General features: G+C 33.1%; 1 protein-coding gene across 7 annotated transcripts in view; it reads left to right on the top strand.

Annotated features, from left to right (window-relative positions):
* The window catches only part of ZNF280D (zinc finger protein 280D), a 127,843-nt gene that overhangs the window by 89,792 nt on the left and 21,663 nt on the right, over window positions 1-16,388 (top strand). For 4 of the 7 annotated variants that reach the window (XM_040226594.1, XM_040226596.1, XM_040226597.1 and 1 more), the window contains 3 exons: window positions 1,188-1,306; window positions 1,454-1,490; window positions 13,888-13,933. In XM_040226594.1, the coding sequence (XP_040082528.1) occupies window positions 1,188-1,306; window positions 1,454-1,490; window positions 13,888-13,933 (202 nt within the window). Of the gene's footprint in view, window positions 1-1,187; window positions 1,307-1,453; window positions 1,491-1,608; window positions 4,251-13,887; window positions 13,934-16,388 lie in introns of those variants that run through there. The other 3 variants (XM_040226599.1, XM_040226601.1, XM_040226600.1) reach the window with 3 other exon arrangements.

Here is a 16,388-nt window from a genome sequence, read left to right as displayed (position 1 = left end):
TCTTGATGGGGAAATTCCATGGACAGAGAAGTTTGGTGGGCTGTAGTCCATGGGGTCACAAAGAGTCAGACATGACCAACCAAACAGCAACAGCATGCAATGGTAGCATCTAGAACATGATATATTTTTAGAACCTTCTCATTTCTAATTTTTTCCTCTCCTAGATAAACACTAGATAAATGTTCCACTAGAGACAGACTGTATTTTTCAGTCATCATTATATTCACAATACAATATACTAGTAGTATGCTGCTACTGCTGCTGCTAAGTCACGTCAGTTGTGTCCAACTCTGTGCGACCCCGTAGATGGCAGCCCACCAGGCTCCCCCTGTCCCTGGGATTCTCCAGGCAAGAACACTGGAGTGGGTTGCCATTTCCTTCTCCAATGCATGAAAGTGAAAAGTGAAAGTGAAGTCTCTCAATCGTGTCCAATCTTAGCGACTCCACGGACTGCAGCCTACCAGGCTCCTCCATCCATGGGATTTTCCAGGCAAGAGTACTGGAGTAGGTTGCCATTTGCCTTCTCCAAAATGCAACCTTAGTAAATATGTATTGACTTGTATATATATTGTACATTTATATATACTATACTTTTGTTTTGAAGATGGGCATAGGCTTCCCTGGTGTTTTAGACAGTAAAAAAATATGCTTGCTAATGCAGGAAACTGGGATTCAATCCCCGGGTCAGGAAGAACCCCTGGAGAAGGAAGTGGCAACCCACTCAAGTATTCATTCTTGCCTGGAGAATTCCATGGACAGAGAAGCCTGACGGGCTATATAGTCCATGGGGTTGCAAAGGGTTGGACATGACTGAGCAACTAACACACACATAGGCACAGATAGATTGTGACTTGTCAGAGTGACACATGTTGTTAGTGCAACCAAGACTAGACTGTAGGCCTCGACCTTTTAGCTATTAGTAACTGGTATGAGGGAGAAAAGTTTATAAAACAAAAATACTTTCTGTCAGTAAATGGTAGTATAATTTGAATATGAAGAGTGACAAACACTTTCATGCCATTTTCTAAAGAATCATTTCAGTTCTATCAGGTTTATATAACAAAAATTGGAGTGATAGTTATGACACAAAGAGCAAATCATGAAGAACTATTCATTGAACTGGTATGTAGGTTTTCATAAAAGATAAAAATGTTTTCTTTTATACTATTTGCTTTGTTTTTTTATAGGGGCATTACTCTAGTGTGCCTTAATTGTGATTTCCTAACTGATGTTTCTGGCTTAGATAATATGGCTACACACTTAAGTCAACATGAAACTCATACTTGTCAAGTTGTAATAGAGAAAGGTATGTATATATAATTGTGTTACTTCAGATTTTTGCTATTCTAGTATTTTTGGTCAGCCACAGTATGTTCTCTTTACTAAATCGTTTTTCTCACTCATCATATTTCATATGCTGTTTTAAATATAAAAACTTTTCTTCTAATTTCAGTTTCTGTTTGTATCCCAACTTCTGAACATCTTTCTGAGTAAGTTTAATTTTTATTCAGTGCATTTTACTTTGATGGATTTTAGCACTACTGCATTTTTAAACGTATCATTAATAGAAATGAAAAATATTAAAGTATTTTGTTTTTTTTTTTAAAGCTGCTTGTTGAAATAGGTTCCTGCTCTTTGGAGCTCGTGACCTGGTGCAAGACAAGTTGGAATTTCCTAAGTTCAAAGTTCTGAGATGTTTTCTTACACAAAGGCAGTTAAGCAGCCAAGTTCATGACATTAGCTCTCATTATTCAGCTCTTTTCAGCTTCAAATGGGACTAGGTTCTTATTCCACCTTATCTTTGTGTCAGGTTGACATATCTTAACATTCATTTTTTTCTTTTTTTCTCCAGTTGGCTCCCTCCAAAAATAACTTTTGTTGCTTTGGTCATTTCTTACTTTGCTTAAAATAATTTGTGTTTTTCTATGCTGTACTTGCCTTCAGAATAATATGTTCCAAAAGATATGGCTGTCTGTCTTTTTGTCTGTTTTGTCTGCTTTCGTAATTTCTTATAAATCTTAAGTTTTTAGGCCGGACGATTGTCTTTTCCTCATTCGTTGTCTGTCATTGTGCTATTTTTCTTATTTTTCAGATGGAGAAGCAGCCCAGAGATTTCAAAAAATGTCCAGGGTACACCTGGACAGTGTCCCCCTTCGATGAACACAACTGATGCCTGTTCTCTCTTTCCAAGGAATGTGACTAATTTGACTGTGGGGCCTGCTCTAGGTTATGGTCTCAGGAAATCCGATCTTGGGAAGACTCCCTTCCTTCATGGCTGGCCTTCCATAAGGCTGATGCTGATATAGCCAGTGATGGTCTCAAGGCCCACAAGTTGAGCATAGCTTCCCACTGGGGGCTTTGGCTCTTGATCTTAAGCTTGTGGGTCACTTCTGGCCAAAAAAATAAAATCTGTGCTTCAACGTCCCGGTTGAAGTTTAGTCATTTTGGCTGCTGCCCTTTAATGTTTCTCTAGCATGACTACATCCAAGAAGTACAAAAGCTCTGGTTATTAGGAAATACTTATTTTCATGTCCTTGGAACAACAGGTCTCTACAATTATGTTCCAAAATTTTACTTGCTTTTACTGTTATTTAAAATATATTACCCAGGAGTAAGTTTATAGTTTTTCAGCAATATCAATTATCAAATTTTTTATTTTAAAAAATTAATTTTAATTTTAATAGATTGGTTTTATGTTCTGCAAATTTATTGATGTCTATTTTTATATTCTTTTCTTTAAAAATGTTCAGTGTTTGCTTTGTTTTGTTAAGAACTTCAAAATATCCCCTAGAATTCTCTACAGATTTCCTATAGCTGCTTATTTATAGCTTTTTAATTTAATTTGGATGTTGTTCAGACCATTAGACATTATAATATGTTCTTTCTTATTTCAGGATTATTATTATTAATATTGTCTTAATACTTGTGAATTCTAAGGTATAAAGAATTGACAACACCTCTTCTTGCAGACCTTAAAACAAGTTTTAAAGTTATATATTTGTACATCTAATACATAATATCTACTTAGCCATTTTAATAGTTCATCTGGTAGTGTTAACATTAAAAACTGTGGAGGCCAATAATGCATTTGTTTTTATCATATATAAAATGTATTTCTACATAAATATATTTCAAAAATTTGACTTTTGTTTATTTTACTTACATGGACTATAGCTCTAATAAACAGTTTTGATGATATTATTTTCTTTTAATAAAAATTATATTGTTTAAGTGCCTCAGGAATTATTTACTAATAAAGGATTTCAGATAAAAGGTATATATTTAATCATATAAATAGGAGCATTGCTTTTATTGTTTCATGGAAGTGCTGTTACTTGGCCTGCACACTGAGATCTGTTATCTATTTAGTGAATCTTGCATTTTTTTCCCCCAGCACAACTGAAAGGTCATTTCTTTATATTATACTAGTACTGAATTTTATTGACACACAAAGTATCTTTTATGATCTTATTTGTCATAAGGATTAGGCAGGCTCTGAAAGTATGACTCAATCATGTTTTTTACTGTAAAATCAGAACTTCTGTTTTATTTTGAAACAGATTTGAAGCCAATTTAGATGACTACTTATTATGTAATGTACTTCTTGCTATTAATGATAGAAAATTTGAACCCATTAATTTAAAATTTCCAAACTAATTTTTACTGTAAATGAATAATTTTTCAAAAGCTCTGAAAATGGCCTCTTAGTAGGTGGATTTGGTGTTAATGCTCGTCTTTGTTTCCTTATTTGTCTCTAGGAGGTTTTGTCATTTCATTCTCTATTCTACCCAGTTTTTAAAAAAAATTTAAAATTTTGCCCAGAAACAACTTTACATTTTTAACTTAAGTTCCTTTTTCATTTATGTATATTTGCTCTACCTTGGCTATAGTTTAAAAAAATATGAGAAATTGTATTCTTGGTATAATGATGTAGGAGTACCGCTTTGTGTTCTTCCATAGGACTGTATCTTATCAGATTCATTTTCTTCAAGTTTAAATATTTAAAGTTCTATCACCTATAACTTCATTTAACAAAATAGTTTAAATAAAACACCTTAGGCAGTTAGTACAAAAACGTGTTCATTATAGGCAGTTGGTCAAATTTTAATTTTGTGCTAACAAGTTTTATCTTGAGCCTAATCCCGCCTTAGTATCAGGTTATTCTGACTATTTTATTCACCTGATCAGAAATTACCATTGCATGCATGTGTGCTTTTGGTTACCATTGAATAAAACTTGAGATTGGCTCAGGTTATGTCCATTGCTATTTTGAGACCCTCAGTTACCCTGTTTGTAAAATGTGAGTGGTGATTGTTCCAGAGTTCTGAGATTCTGTTGTTCAGTATTCGTTATTCTTACATTCTGTTATTTGTTCTTATGATAAGATGAATTTAGAATGCTACTATGTATCCTTATCCCCATTAGCAGAAATAGGGACTCTTTGACCTTGAGAAAATTAAATGTTCATGTTATTCCTTAGCACATTTAACTCCTTCATGTACTCTTATAAAAGTAGTTCTCTTACACTTCTATTAAAGAAGGTAATTAGGTCAGTAATTTATTAAGTTGGGGGGAAAGTTTCCATGGTCAAATAAATTTAAGCAATGCAAGTTAAAGTTAAACTGATTCTTTGACATGAAATTTTTCATGCTGTATGTGGCTTGTGAATGTCTAAAGTGAAAAAATGAAGTGAAAGTGTTAGTTGCTCATTCGTGTCTGATGAACTGTAGCCTTCCAGGCTCCTCTGTCCATGGAATTCTCCAGTAGTACTGGAGTGGGTTGCCAATTCCTCCTCCAGGGGATCTTCTCAACCCAGGGATTGAACTCAGGTCTCCTGCTCTGTGGGCAGATTCTTTACTGTCTGAGCTACCAGGGAAGCCCCCTAAGAGAATATTTATTTGACCTTAGAATTTTTTTCTTTGAATAATTATGAACTTCTTAATCTCCTTGGAATAGTATGTGGAATACTGATCTGGAGTCCTTCAGATTTTATGAACTGGGAAATAAAAAGCAGCTGTGTAGGGTGTTGCCCAAGATGGATTTCTAGACATTTCACTTAGGTTATGAATCATTTGTAAGATAGAGTTTGTAAATAGATGCTAGCAATGTACATTTTCATATTTTTAGAAATTATATCAGAAAAATGATAACCTCCTTATTATGTTTGTAAAGTCTATTAACTGCATAACAGAGATAGACCAGTTAATAGTTTATTCTGCCTCTGATTACAACAGTAAGGGATTTTTTTTGTTGGAGAGTATGGTTACTTTACATGATTTAACACTAAGAAGCTTAAGAATCTTTCATTTATTTCTGGCTTCTTTCTGTAACTCTTTATGCTTAGCTTATCAGTCTACCCACTCACCTACTTTTCTTGAGACTTATTTTTAGCCTTTTATTATCTGTTAAGGAGTTTCCTATGTAGTAAAGTTTTACTTCCTATTTAAACAGACTCAGGAGGTCTTCTTTGACAGTAAAATTAGATGATTTGAAACCCAGCTTCATTTTAAACCCTCTCAGACCCTTAAAGGTATAGTGTGGTATAGTGAGCACAGGCTCTGCAGTTGGTTGCCTAGTTTGGAGTTCCTACCCTGCTGTTTATCAGAACATGTGTGACTTTGGGTAGGTTACAGATTCCTGTGCCTCATTCCCCATTTGTAAAATACATATAAACAACTACCTGTTCATAAACTCTAGAGGGAATTAAGTGAGTTAATATATGTATATGGTATTTAGAAAGTGATTGGCACATAGGAAGCAGCACTATGTAAGTGTAAATTTATCTTCTTATTCTTAGTACTTTTCATGATTTTACCTCTGCCTGCATTTTATTCAGATAGAATTATCCTAATATTCAGCCTGCTTTTCATTCTAACTTCTCATACCATTTTCACAAATCATTTATGTTAAGTGTACCTAACCCAGTAAATATTTCTTAAGGGCCAGTCATCTGAATCATGTATTAGTTATAACATTAGATTTTTAGTGTCTAAAGCTCAATAAACTTGTATTTTTTAAGGAATGGTTATGAATGCTCCTAGGTTCACCTGTCTTAGTTTCCTCTAAATTATACTGCCACACTGTATAGTTAATTTCATATTTTCAGCCTACCGCTCTGGTTTTGAGATCCTTGTAGAGCCTCACTCTAATCACTTTGGTACTTATCCACCTGGAAGAGCTTACCTTCCTCTACAAACATGGAGAAGCTATTATGCTTCTCTTTTTCTGTATCATTTATTGAAGTGTAGGAACATACTGTTTTTAATCCTCCACACTGAAAAATATCTTTATTCTTACTTCTGTATAGTGTTGAGAAAGTTGTACAGCTTTGAAATAAGGCAGTTCTGGGTTTAAATCCTAGTTGTGTATCTAACCAGCTCTGTAGCCTTGTGAAAATTACTTCACTTTTTTCTTCCTTATTTGTGAAATTTATGTAACAATCTTTGCAGGGTGGCTATAAGAAATAGAGATAATCTGTAGACATTAAATTATTAAATTATTTAAATAATTAAAATTATTTGGCACTATCCTGACTAAAAGTAATCATTCAATAAATGCCTGTTGTTGGTGCCATTGTTGCTCTACTGCCGCTGCTGCTATTACCACTTCTAGTTACTGCTGTTCCTGTGGCTGCTCCAGCTGTTACTGCTGTTAATACCGTTATTACAGCTGCTATTTTGAGGAGACTGGGAACTGCGTATCAGTGAAATCTCATTATTGAGTTTCAGTAGCAGTCCATCTGTACTGCAGTTATTTGTAATTTGGGTTGATAGTTCACAGATCTTGGAGTATATTCCTCCAAACTGCTGGATGGATGGCATTTATTGCAGTGTTCACTTGCACTTTATATAATTCTCAAATTTTAGAATTTGATTGTACTTCTGACTTTTCCTGTCTAAAGACTATGAAACAACAAACACCCTTGTTGAAAACTAGTATGTAATCTCTGTTTAAATGGACAAATTTTTTTTTGAGCTTATAGAAGCTCTTTTTTAAAGAAAACATTTTATTAATTTTTGCCAGGCATTCATTTTGAATCATCTTGGTTACTTACCTAGTATTACTAAGTTTATGAAAATGTGTAACTGTGCTAGCTATCAATAGTAAAGGGGCTCCTTCTTTTTGTAGATCTTTGAAATACTTTTTTAAACCTACTTTTCTCAGATGTGACATTGTAACTCAGTCATGGAATTGCCCTTTTCTATGTGTTAATCTCCTATCATATTTTTCCCTTTCTTCATCTTCTTCTGTATATCTACCAAGATAGATTAATTATAACATAGATTGGAAGTAAAATTTTAAATTTTGCAACATTTGTTTTGTTGACAAAAAGTTGAGAATAGGATTTTCTCTTTAGCAGTCTTCAGAGCATAAGAATCCATAGTAAGGCCGTAATAAATCAAGCCTGGAAAACTTGGCTGTTTAGCCAAAGTGTGTGTTTATTGACTGAATCAAATGTCCTAAAAGCCACAATTTGAAGTGACTATCAAAGTTGTTTTAGTTCTCTCAATGACTTGCAGTTTTGTTCTAAGCAGAGTATAATGTAAAGGCACTGACCAGAGTCAAAATATCAGAGTTCAAAACCCAGCTGTCTCACTTCATGTTCAAGTTGCATAATTCATGTTCAAGTTCAAGCTCTGTCACTTCATATTCAAGTTCAGTTTATTCATCATGTAAATAATCTGTACATGATTGTTTTGAAGTTTTGAAAGAGGTAAAATGTGTTTTATAGATTAAAATGTTTTATATTTGATTAAATTCCCCTAATATAAAGAGTACTAGGAAAAAATGAAAACATAAAGCTGACTTTCCTTGAAGCTGTGAATTTCTTGCATATTTCTGGCTACTAAACTTTATATTTAACATCAGTGGTAACTACATGGCTCTTTCATAGTATAATATAGATATTATTATTCACATATTCATTGACACCAAACATTGATTCCTGGCCTTCAGTGTGCAAGACTCTTTGTCAAGTGCTGGAATTTGAAACATGAAAAAGATACGGTTTGTGCCACCAGAATAACTGCAGGATAGGCAGTCGGAAATGGAGACACTGAATCCACATCTTCACGGGGCCACACAGTAAACTGATTTCATAGTTAAACCCCTAACACATGTATATATAACATTATATGATTTTTGTGAAATGCTGAACCAGAAGAGAATCTGGACTTGTTCCAAAGAGAAATACCATTTTATTATACTGTTGTCAGATAAACCATTGTCGTTAACTTTCATAAATGCAAACAAATAGTACTTTTAGAAGCAGAATGGCACCCTTTTAAAAATAAGTTTTATATTTGAAAATAATATATCTCTTTAAAAATGTTTACTTCTACTAACTTTATTGCCATTGAATTTGTAAAGAGTCATTCCATTATTTTCCTGTGAAGTTCTGAACTTATGTGGAGGAATTTTAACTGATCATAATCCAAGTTACTAGGCGTTTTAAATGTTCAAAATTGTCAGTGTCGTACTTCATATATTTGGTTTAGCAGGGGAGAAAAAACTGATTTCATCTGTGAGATACACAGAATTTATTTTGGGCTTTTTTCTTTCTCTAAACTTTTGAAATATAACTGGGATTGGAGATAAAGGGTCATGCCCTTAGATTATTTTTTCCTACCATGGATGTTATTATTTCATTACTGTCTCAAATCAGATCTTTAGTAACTGTAAAGTTGGGTTTCCTTTTCAAAGTGGATACAATATACTTGCCCTTGGTATATAATTGCAAGTTAGTAAGTAGAAGCTGTGTATCAAAACACAGTGGTTTCTGGCTTTTCAGACTTCTACCTGTGATAGCTGTTAATTAGGAAATGATGGGAGACCCATTGAAAGGGAATGATAAATGAGATTTGGTGGTGTCCTTCATTTAGGGCAAACTCTGCCGCCTTCTATCAGTGTTTCTGTGTTTACTACCATTTTTTCAGTTTTCCTGGTTCTGAGGATAGTTTGTATATGCATTACAAGTATTCAGGGCCTAATTCAATATTGCCATAAAATTTTTTTTTAATGAAGTAAAATTATAGCCCAAATAGGTATTAGAATCTGCCTCCACTGATGGTCTTATTTTTTGCTTAATGTTATTACATATAAGTATTTTGTTTCTCTTAATTCTTTGTTTTTACCTGGTTCTTTCCTCTGTCTACCTAAAATGATTTTTTACTCTTATCTTCCCTGGTGACCAAATCATACCCATGTGTTTAGAAAAGGGTAGATAATTTCATACTAGAGTAAATTGATGAATGAGCAATGAAAATGAATAATATATTTTGTTTGAGGATGGGGGAAGTATGGCAGAAGAATCTCAAAACATAGAAGCTATTTAGGTAAAAAGCTTGAAGAGCCTGTGTTGCACACTCAAATTCTAGACAGTAAGATTGATTCCTGATCTCAACCATGGTTGTAATAATAGCTAACATTGAGTACATACACTATGTCTTTCACATTTATTTGTTTAATTCTCACAAACTAGTGAGATATACACTGTTCTTGTCCCAATTTTATGGATGAGACAGCTGAGATACAGGTTAAGTCATTTGCCAAAGTCACATAGCTGTTAAGAACCTCAATTTAAATTATGGTCATCTGTCTTGAGAGACTAAACTAAAAAGTACTGTAGCCTATTGCTTCCCTGATTGTGCTTGTGGTTCCAAATGTACTTTCCTGCCTTGTTTACTCTTCATGAGTATATGGATGGGCTTGAGCTTCAAAGTGAAGGCCCTTTGTTTCCCCGGAAGGGTAGGCAACAACTGGTGTAGTTGTAACATTGGGATCAGAATCTAAATCTAGCTTCTCAATCTTAGAGTAGTATTTCTATGATACATGGACAGTAGGACATTTCAGCAAACAAATTAGGCATAAATTACACTCTTTAGTAAGACTGGATTCTTTGGTAGCTCAGATGGTAAAGAATCTGCCTGCAGTGCCAGAGACCCAGGTTCAATCCCTGGGTCAGGAAGATCCCCTTGAGAAGGGAATGAGAACCCACTCCAGTATTCTTGCCTGATCATACCTGAGTAAGCAAGCATTAGGAGTGCCAGTGACTTTAAACTGTATGTAGTTGTGCTGTGCCGTGCTGTGCTTAGTCACTGTCATGCCTGACTCTTTGAGACCCCATGGAATGCAGCCCGCTAGGCTCCTCTGTCCATGGGGATTCTCCAGGCAAAAGTACTGGAGTGGGTTGCCTTTCCCTTCTCCAGGGGGTCTTGCCAACCCAGGGATCAAACCCAGGTCCCCCACATTGCAGGCAGATTCTTTACCTACAGCCACAGGGAAGCCCAGTTGAGATGCTGTGTGACTTCCCAATTTCTGTGGCTTTTTCATTGACAACTTTATGTGTCTAACCATTATTTTTTTTGAGTCAAAAACTGCAACCCATGTTTTCATTAAAAAAAAAAAAAGCCACTTTGTTGATCTTTTGTCAGTTATTAAATGTCTCTTATCTGGGCTCCCTGACGAGCTTATCCTCTTCTGATACTGCCTTTTTCTTTTTCTGATGCACAAATCTGATCATACTTTCTTACTAACCTTAGAATAAAGTTCTTAGCACACTGCTGTGACACTCAAGACCTTTCCTAAAGTAGTCCTTGCTATCTCTTCAGTTGCATCATTGACTACTCTTTCTTGTTCCCTACCTTCTAGTCATGAGATCACTCAGTATTGTATCATCGTCATCTTGTCTTATATTCCTTTGTTTTTGCTCTGCCTTGACTTGCCTTTCCCTGCTTTGCTAGCCTCAGCTCCTGCTGCAAAACCACGTTCACTGTAGTATCTTCACTGCTTTCTTGCATCTTTCCCCTTCATAATGTCTCAGTCCTTTGTCTAGCCACAATATAGATGTCTCCTTTTGAACACTTCACAGTTCTGTAAACATTCGCTTCAGTGCATTTCCTTGACAGCTTTGGATTGGAACTCTTAGCACAGTACCTGATGTATGTGCAACCTGGTAAATGTTTAGATCATCCTTTCCACACATCTGTTAACACCTCTCAGAATGAACTATCAGAGTGGTGCACTGGATGTTTTATTTGTGTGATGGTTAGTGTGAATATGTAAGTGGAAGGTCTTGAGAACTGGTTGACTTTACTACTGGCTTGTTGTAAACCTCCTTTCAGCTTTTTTAGTTTGCTTATAAATATTTTTATTTTTATTTTTTTTTATAAATATTTTTAAAGATTACATTTTAAATATCAGTAATAAAATTTTTGACTTTTAAACGGTGTTAGAAGAAAAGAATGTGGTCTGACAGAGATGAATACAAGCACTTTCTCCCCTTATAACACTTCCCTCTACTTCATGGTATGTTTATAGTGAATGAAATCTCAAATGAACACAGTGATGTAATTTACCTGTAACTTTGGATTGGTCATGTCATCTGCAGAAAAATTGCAAGTAGGGACATTTATTTCATTTTGAACTTTAAGGGGGAAGCAGGTTTACATAGCAAAGAAAAATCATTTACAATCTTGATCTCTAGTGGTAGTTATTGAAATTCATGATGACCAGTCTGTCCTTCTGTTCCCTTAACATTGGAATCTTAAATAGTGTTTGTTTTGAATGCTATGCAAAATTTATTTTAAAATATTGCAGAATTCACAGGTGAAAAGTATAATTATCTAATGGCAGGTCATTAGCTCAGAACTTTGAGCTTAGCAAATTTCACTGTCTTCTACCAAGCAATTGAATATCTCAAATGATGACTATTTCAGCAGGCATCTTTAATGAGTAAGATTAAAGGTAAGACCAATTTTTTCTTTTCAAAATGTTAATGATGTATTAGTAGTTGTTTAAAAATTTGTTGATCTCAAGTATGCTTTTGTAGTTACAAGATTGTGGTGTACATTTTAATTATGAATTACGTAATTCAAAGAAATTTTATGTAGTGTGCTTTTTCTAATTTTTTAGAATTGTTTTTCTAATATTTTCACTGGTTATTACAATTCTGTCCCTTAAGCAGAATACCAGTATGGTTAAAGCCACAAAACAAGATTGGGAACATAAGCCTCTTATTGCTAGTTATTTCAATAATTTATTTTATTCTCATCTACCAGTTTCTTAGCCAGTAAAATGAAGAGTAATAAAAACCTGTCACCAACTTCTTTTGCAGAGATATTAAGAAAATTCAGTTTCCCCAGTTGAAATACCAACAATAATAGTAACACATGCTTAATAGCTTTCATTTTAATTGCTGCATAAAATCAGTTTATTAGAATAGCTGTATATGAAAATGATTAGCATGGTAATGTTTCTTTTGCAAGAATTTGAGATCAGTCTTTGGTAACATTTCCAGTAATAAGCTGAAAAGGAGAATTCTTTTATGAAATATTTTTAAACTATTTTATAACCAGTAGTTACAATAACTTAATAACAGTTTTTCAAACTGAGTTTATTTAGAAATAAAAAATCAATTAATATCTACTTTTAGTTTCTTCCAACAGAAACCAAAATTTTTTATGTTTTCTTACAACTTCAACTTGTTATTCTTAAAACGATTATTTTCCCTATATATATTATTAAAGCAATGATGTTGTACTGTACACTTGATATTATTTCACCTATATGAATACTCTTGTTCACAATTAAATACCCGAGAGAATTACAAAACCTTTAACCTGGAAATGATAGACATTTATGTATTTTGTCACTTTTTGGTGCAAATTTTATTCATTTAGTTTTTTTTAGCAGAATTAGTTGAAAATTACTGTAAATACTGCCATATAGTACTTCAACTAAAAGGACTTGTCCTATTTTAAATTATTTACATCTTCATGTAATAACTAAAATGTACTTAAGAAATTTTGCATAGAGTTATTAATATCTAGAAAAATAGCATCTATAAACCTAGTTTTTTTAATGTGCCCTTGGAGAATGGACAAGGAGGGGTGTTTGCCAACTCCATATTTCATTTAAATAACTATGTCTTTAGCTTTTAGGATGGTTGATAATGTCTGTCCTACTAGATGTCTTCATTTTTGTCCATGAAATTTAAGTCAGTATAGTTGTTGCTTATGTTGAATATGTTAATCCTTAAGTATAGTTTAAGCCTTTATTAAGTTATGAATCACTTAACTATTTATTAATAGCATTTCTGATCAGGTGGACATTCTACATATTCAGATTAAAATTGTTAAATATATCACCAAATATTTATTTATCAGCAATTTAAAACAAAGATCCCTTGGAAAAGCTAGTTTTTAATGTTAAATTGATACTAAAAAAAAGATTTCATAGATGACATATGCCTTTATTAATATTGTAATGTTATAGTTAGTATTTTTTTAGAAACAAAAGTTTACAAATTTATGTTTAATATTTGAGCTATGCTTATGAATTTTTAAGAGAATACATCCTTCAAATTTCTAAATTATTTCTGTAATTTTACCACCTCTAAAGTAAGTTAGTTGTAACATATATAGAAATGACATTACTATTTTGAACTTTATAATAGGTAAAATATTTATTTTCTCACACTTTTTGAGTCCTTTAGTAGTAAATACTGATGCATGTTATATATATTAGACATATAAACTTGCTTTCATTTTTTAAAGAGTAATGTTTTTTTGTCACATAGCTAATGTGTTATATCTTTTTTTGAATTTGTACTTAACATGGAGAACATTTTTAAGTGCTCTTGTTTTTAGAGAAGGAAATATTTACCTGTATTCATTTATTTAGAACATATGTTGAAACTACTATTTATTCTTGTGCATTTTATTTTTCCCTTAAAGTATTTATTATAGAGGTAATATACTGTTATAGTATAAATGTACATTAATATGGATCTATATTTAAATTATTTTAAGCATGCAAAAAAATCTGTTTCTTGTTTCTATATTGTAAACATAAAATTAAATACTCAATACTTATTTTGTTTTCAAGATTAAAAAATGAAGCTCCCACAAAGGAACAAGAATCTGTGTCTGAGGTAAATTATGTTGCATTTCCTACCTCTTAAAGATTTATACAACTGAAAGTATTGCTGGTGTGATTTATAAAACTTCAATTCAGTGTGTGTACATTCCTAGGAATTATTGTCATGTTATCAAAAAGAAAAATAATTGAGATTTTTGTTTTCATTAATATAAAAAATATCTAACAGTAAAATTATAAAGTGGTTTATTTTGACAAAGACATTATTACATTTCACATGCTTGTTATTTATTTCAATTAGTAAGTAATGGAGATAATTTTATGAATTAAAAATTATGAAATCATTAAAATGTCACATATTTGACAGACTGGAAAATTAAGCTTTTTAGGAAATTCTATTTTCTGAGACTCAAGAAGATTTAAATAATTTTTAATATAGAAGTATTTTGAATACATTTTAGCTCTCTTAAACAGGCAATGTGAATATACACTCAGAGTTATCATATAAATTTTTTACTGGGCAGTCTGGGCTTCTCTGGTGGCTCAGTGGTAAAGAATCCACCTGCACTGCAGGAGACATAGGTTCCATCTCTGGGTTGGGACAATTCCCTGTCAAGGAAACGGCAACCCACGCCAGTACTCTTGCCTGGGAAATGCCATGAACAGAAGAGACCGGCTGGGCTACAGTTCATGGGGTCACAAAAGAATGGGACATGACTTAACAACTAAACAACAACAAAACTGGGCAGTCTAATGTATGAGTGTAGAAATAATTTTGCTTTTGTAGTTGCTTTCTTGATGTCAGTTCTTAAAATATTGCATAATATAGCTTGTCTCTTTCTGAGTAAAAGTGAAGCAAAGTAGGTTCAGCATTTAATTTTTGAGTAGCATTTCTATGTTGTAGAGTAAATAAGTGAAACCTAGGCAGTACCAGCCTTCTCCCATGTGGCTGTCTTTTACAGAAAGCTTTCTTTTGTTTGACAGATTTTTAGCTACAAATAAATGTCTTTACTGGATATATGATTTCTTGGTTACTGGTTTATTTTGGTGTTTGTGTTTTTGAGGAATTGGTACATTTTATCTATTATGAATTTATATGTGTACAAATGTTTGTAGTAGTCCCTTATTATTTTGATGTCTGTGGGGTCTGCAATGATAATCTTTTTTATTCTCGATGTTGATATTTTATGTGCTTTTCTTGTTTCTAATGTTATCATATATTTTACTTTTAATCAGGTTACAAAGACAGAATACAGTGTTACTATTTTTTGTTTTAAATAGTCTTTTTTAAAGCAATTAAATACTTAAACAATTTTTGTATTCACCTTTATTCTTAACATTTCTAGTACTTGCTCTTTCTTTATGTAGTTACTGGTTTCTGTCCGGTATCACCTTCCATTTGCCTAAACAACTTCATTTGAAATATCTCATGTTGCAGATCTACTGGTAATTATTTATTTCATGCTTTTTTCCTTCAAAAAAATCTCTGTTTTTCATTTTTGAAAGTAAATTTTGGTGAGTATAGAATTCTGGATTTACTGTTTTCTTTCAGCAGTTTACAGACATCATTTATTGTCTCTTGGCTTGCATATTTTCTGATGAGATGTCTTACTATAGTTTTTGTCTTTGTTTCTACATGGGTATGTAAGTATGATTTTCTTTGGTTACCCTCAAGGTTTTGTCTTTGTCTTTAGTTCTTATCAGTTTGAACATGATGTGTCTTAAGTCTGGTTTGTTCATTTGTTTGTTTATATGTTTATCTATTTATATATTTATTTTTGACATTCATCCTGATTGGTATTCTCTGCCCTGTCCTGTATCTTCTACTTCTGGGGTTTCAGTTTCACACATGTTATACCATTTGATGTTAATTCCTGTTCTTAAATGCCCTGTTCTAGTCTCCCCACCTCACCTCTCCCCATACTCTTTCTTTTTTCTTTTCAGTGTTTCAGTTTGGGTAATTTTTATCTATTGACCTGTTTACTGATTCATTTTTTTTTAATTGTGTAAGGTCTATTGACGAACCCATCAAAAAATTTTTGCATTTCATTTCTGTCATTGTGGTTTGCTTGGGTTATTTTCCCTGGCATTTGCATTGGTTATTAGAGTTTCTGATCTTTTGATAAAGTTTCCATCTGATCATGTGTATTTCCTCCTTTTTCTACCAAAGCATATAACATAGTAATCATAATAATTTAAAATTTTCTTTCTAGTAGTTCTAATAGCTGGGTTATATCTAAGTATTGTTCTGCTGATTGTTTTATCTTCTGACATTACAGTTTTTTTCCCCTTGCGTTTTCTGTGAATGTGTGGTTGAAAGCAAGGCATTATGTGTTGGACTAAGATAAATAATATCTGAAAATGGGCATGCCTTTTCTCATCTTAGGCCATTAGTGTGAGATTTGGGCCACCTAGTAGTGAGTTGGGAGAAGGCAGTGACACCCCACTCCAGTACTGTTGCCTGGAAAATCCCATGGACGGAGGAGCCTGGTAGGCTGCAGTCCATGGGG

Source organism: Oryx dammah, unplaced genomic scaffold (assembly GCF_014754425.2).
Source record: "Oryx dammah isolate SB20612 unplaced genomic scaffold, SCBI_Odam_1.1 HiC_scaffold_26, whole genome shotgun sequence".
In the NCBI taxonomy this organism is placed as follows: Eukaryota; Metazoa; Chordata; class Mammalia; order Artiodactyla; family Bovidae; genus Oryx; species Oryx dammah.
This window is presented reverse-complemented; position numbering and strand designations above follow the sequence as displayed.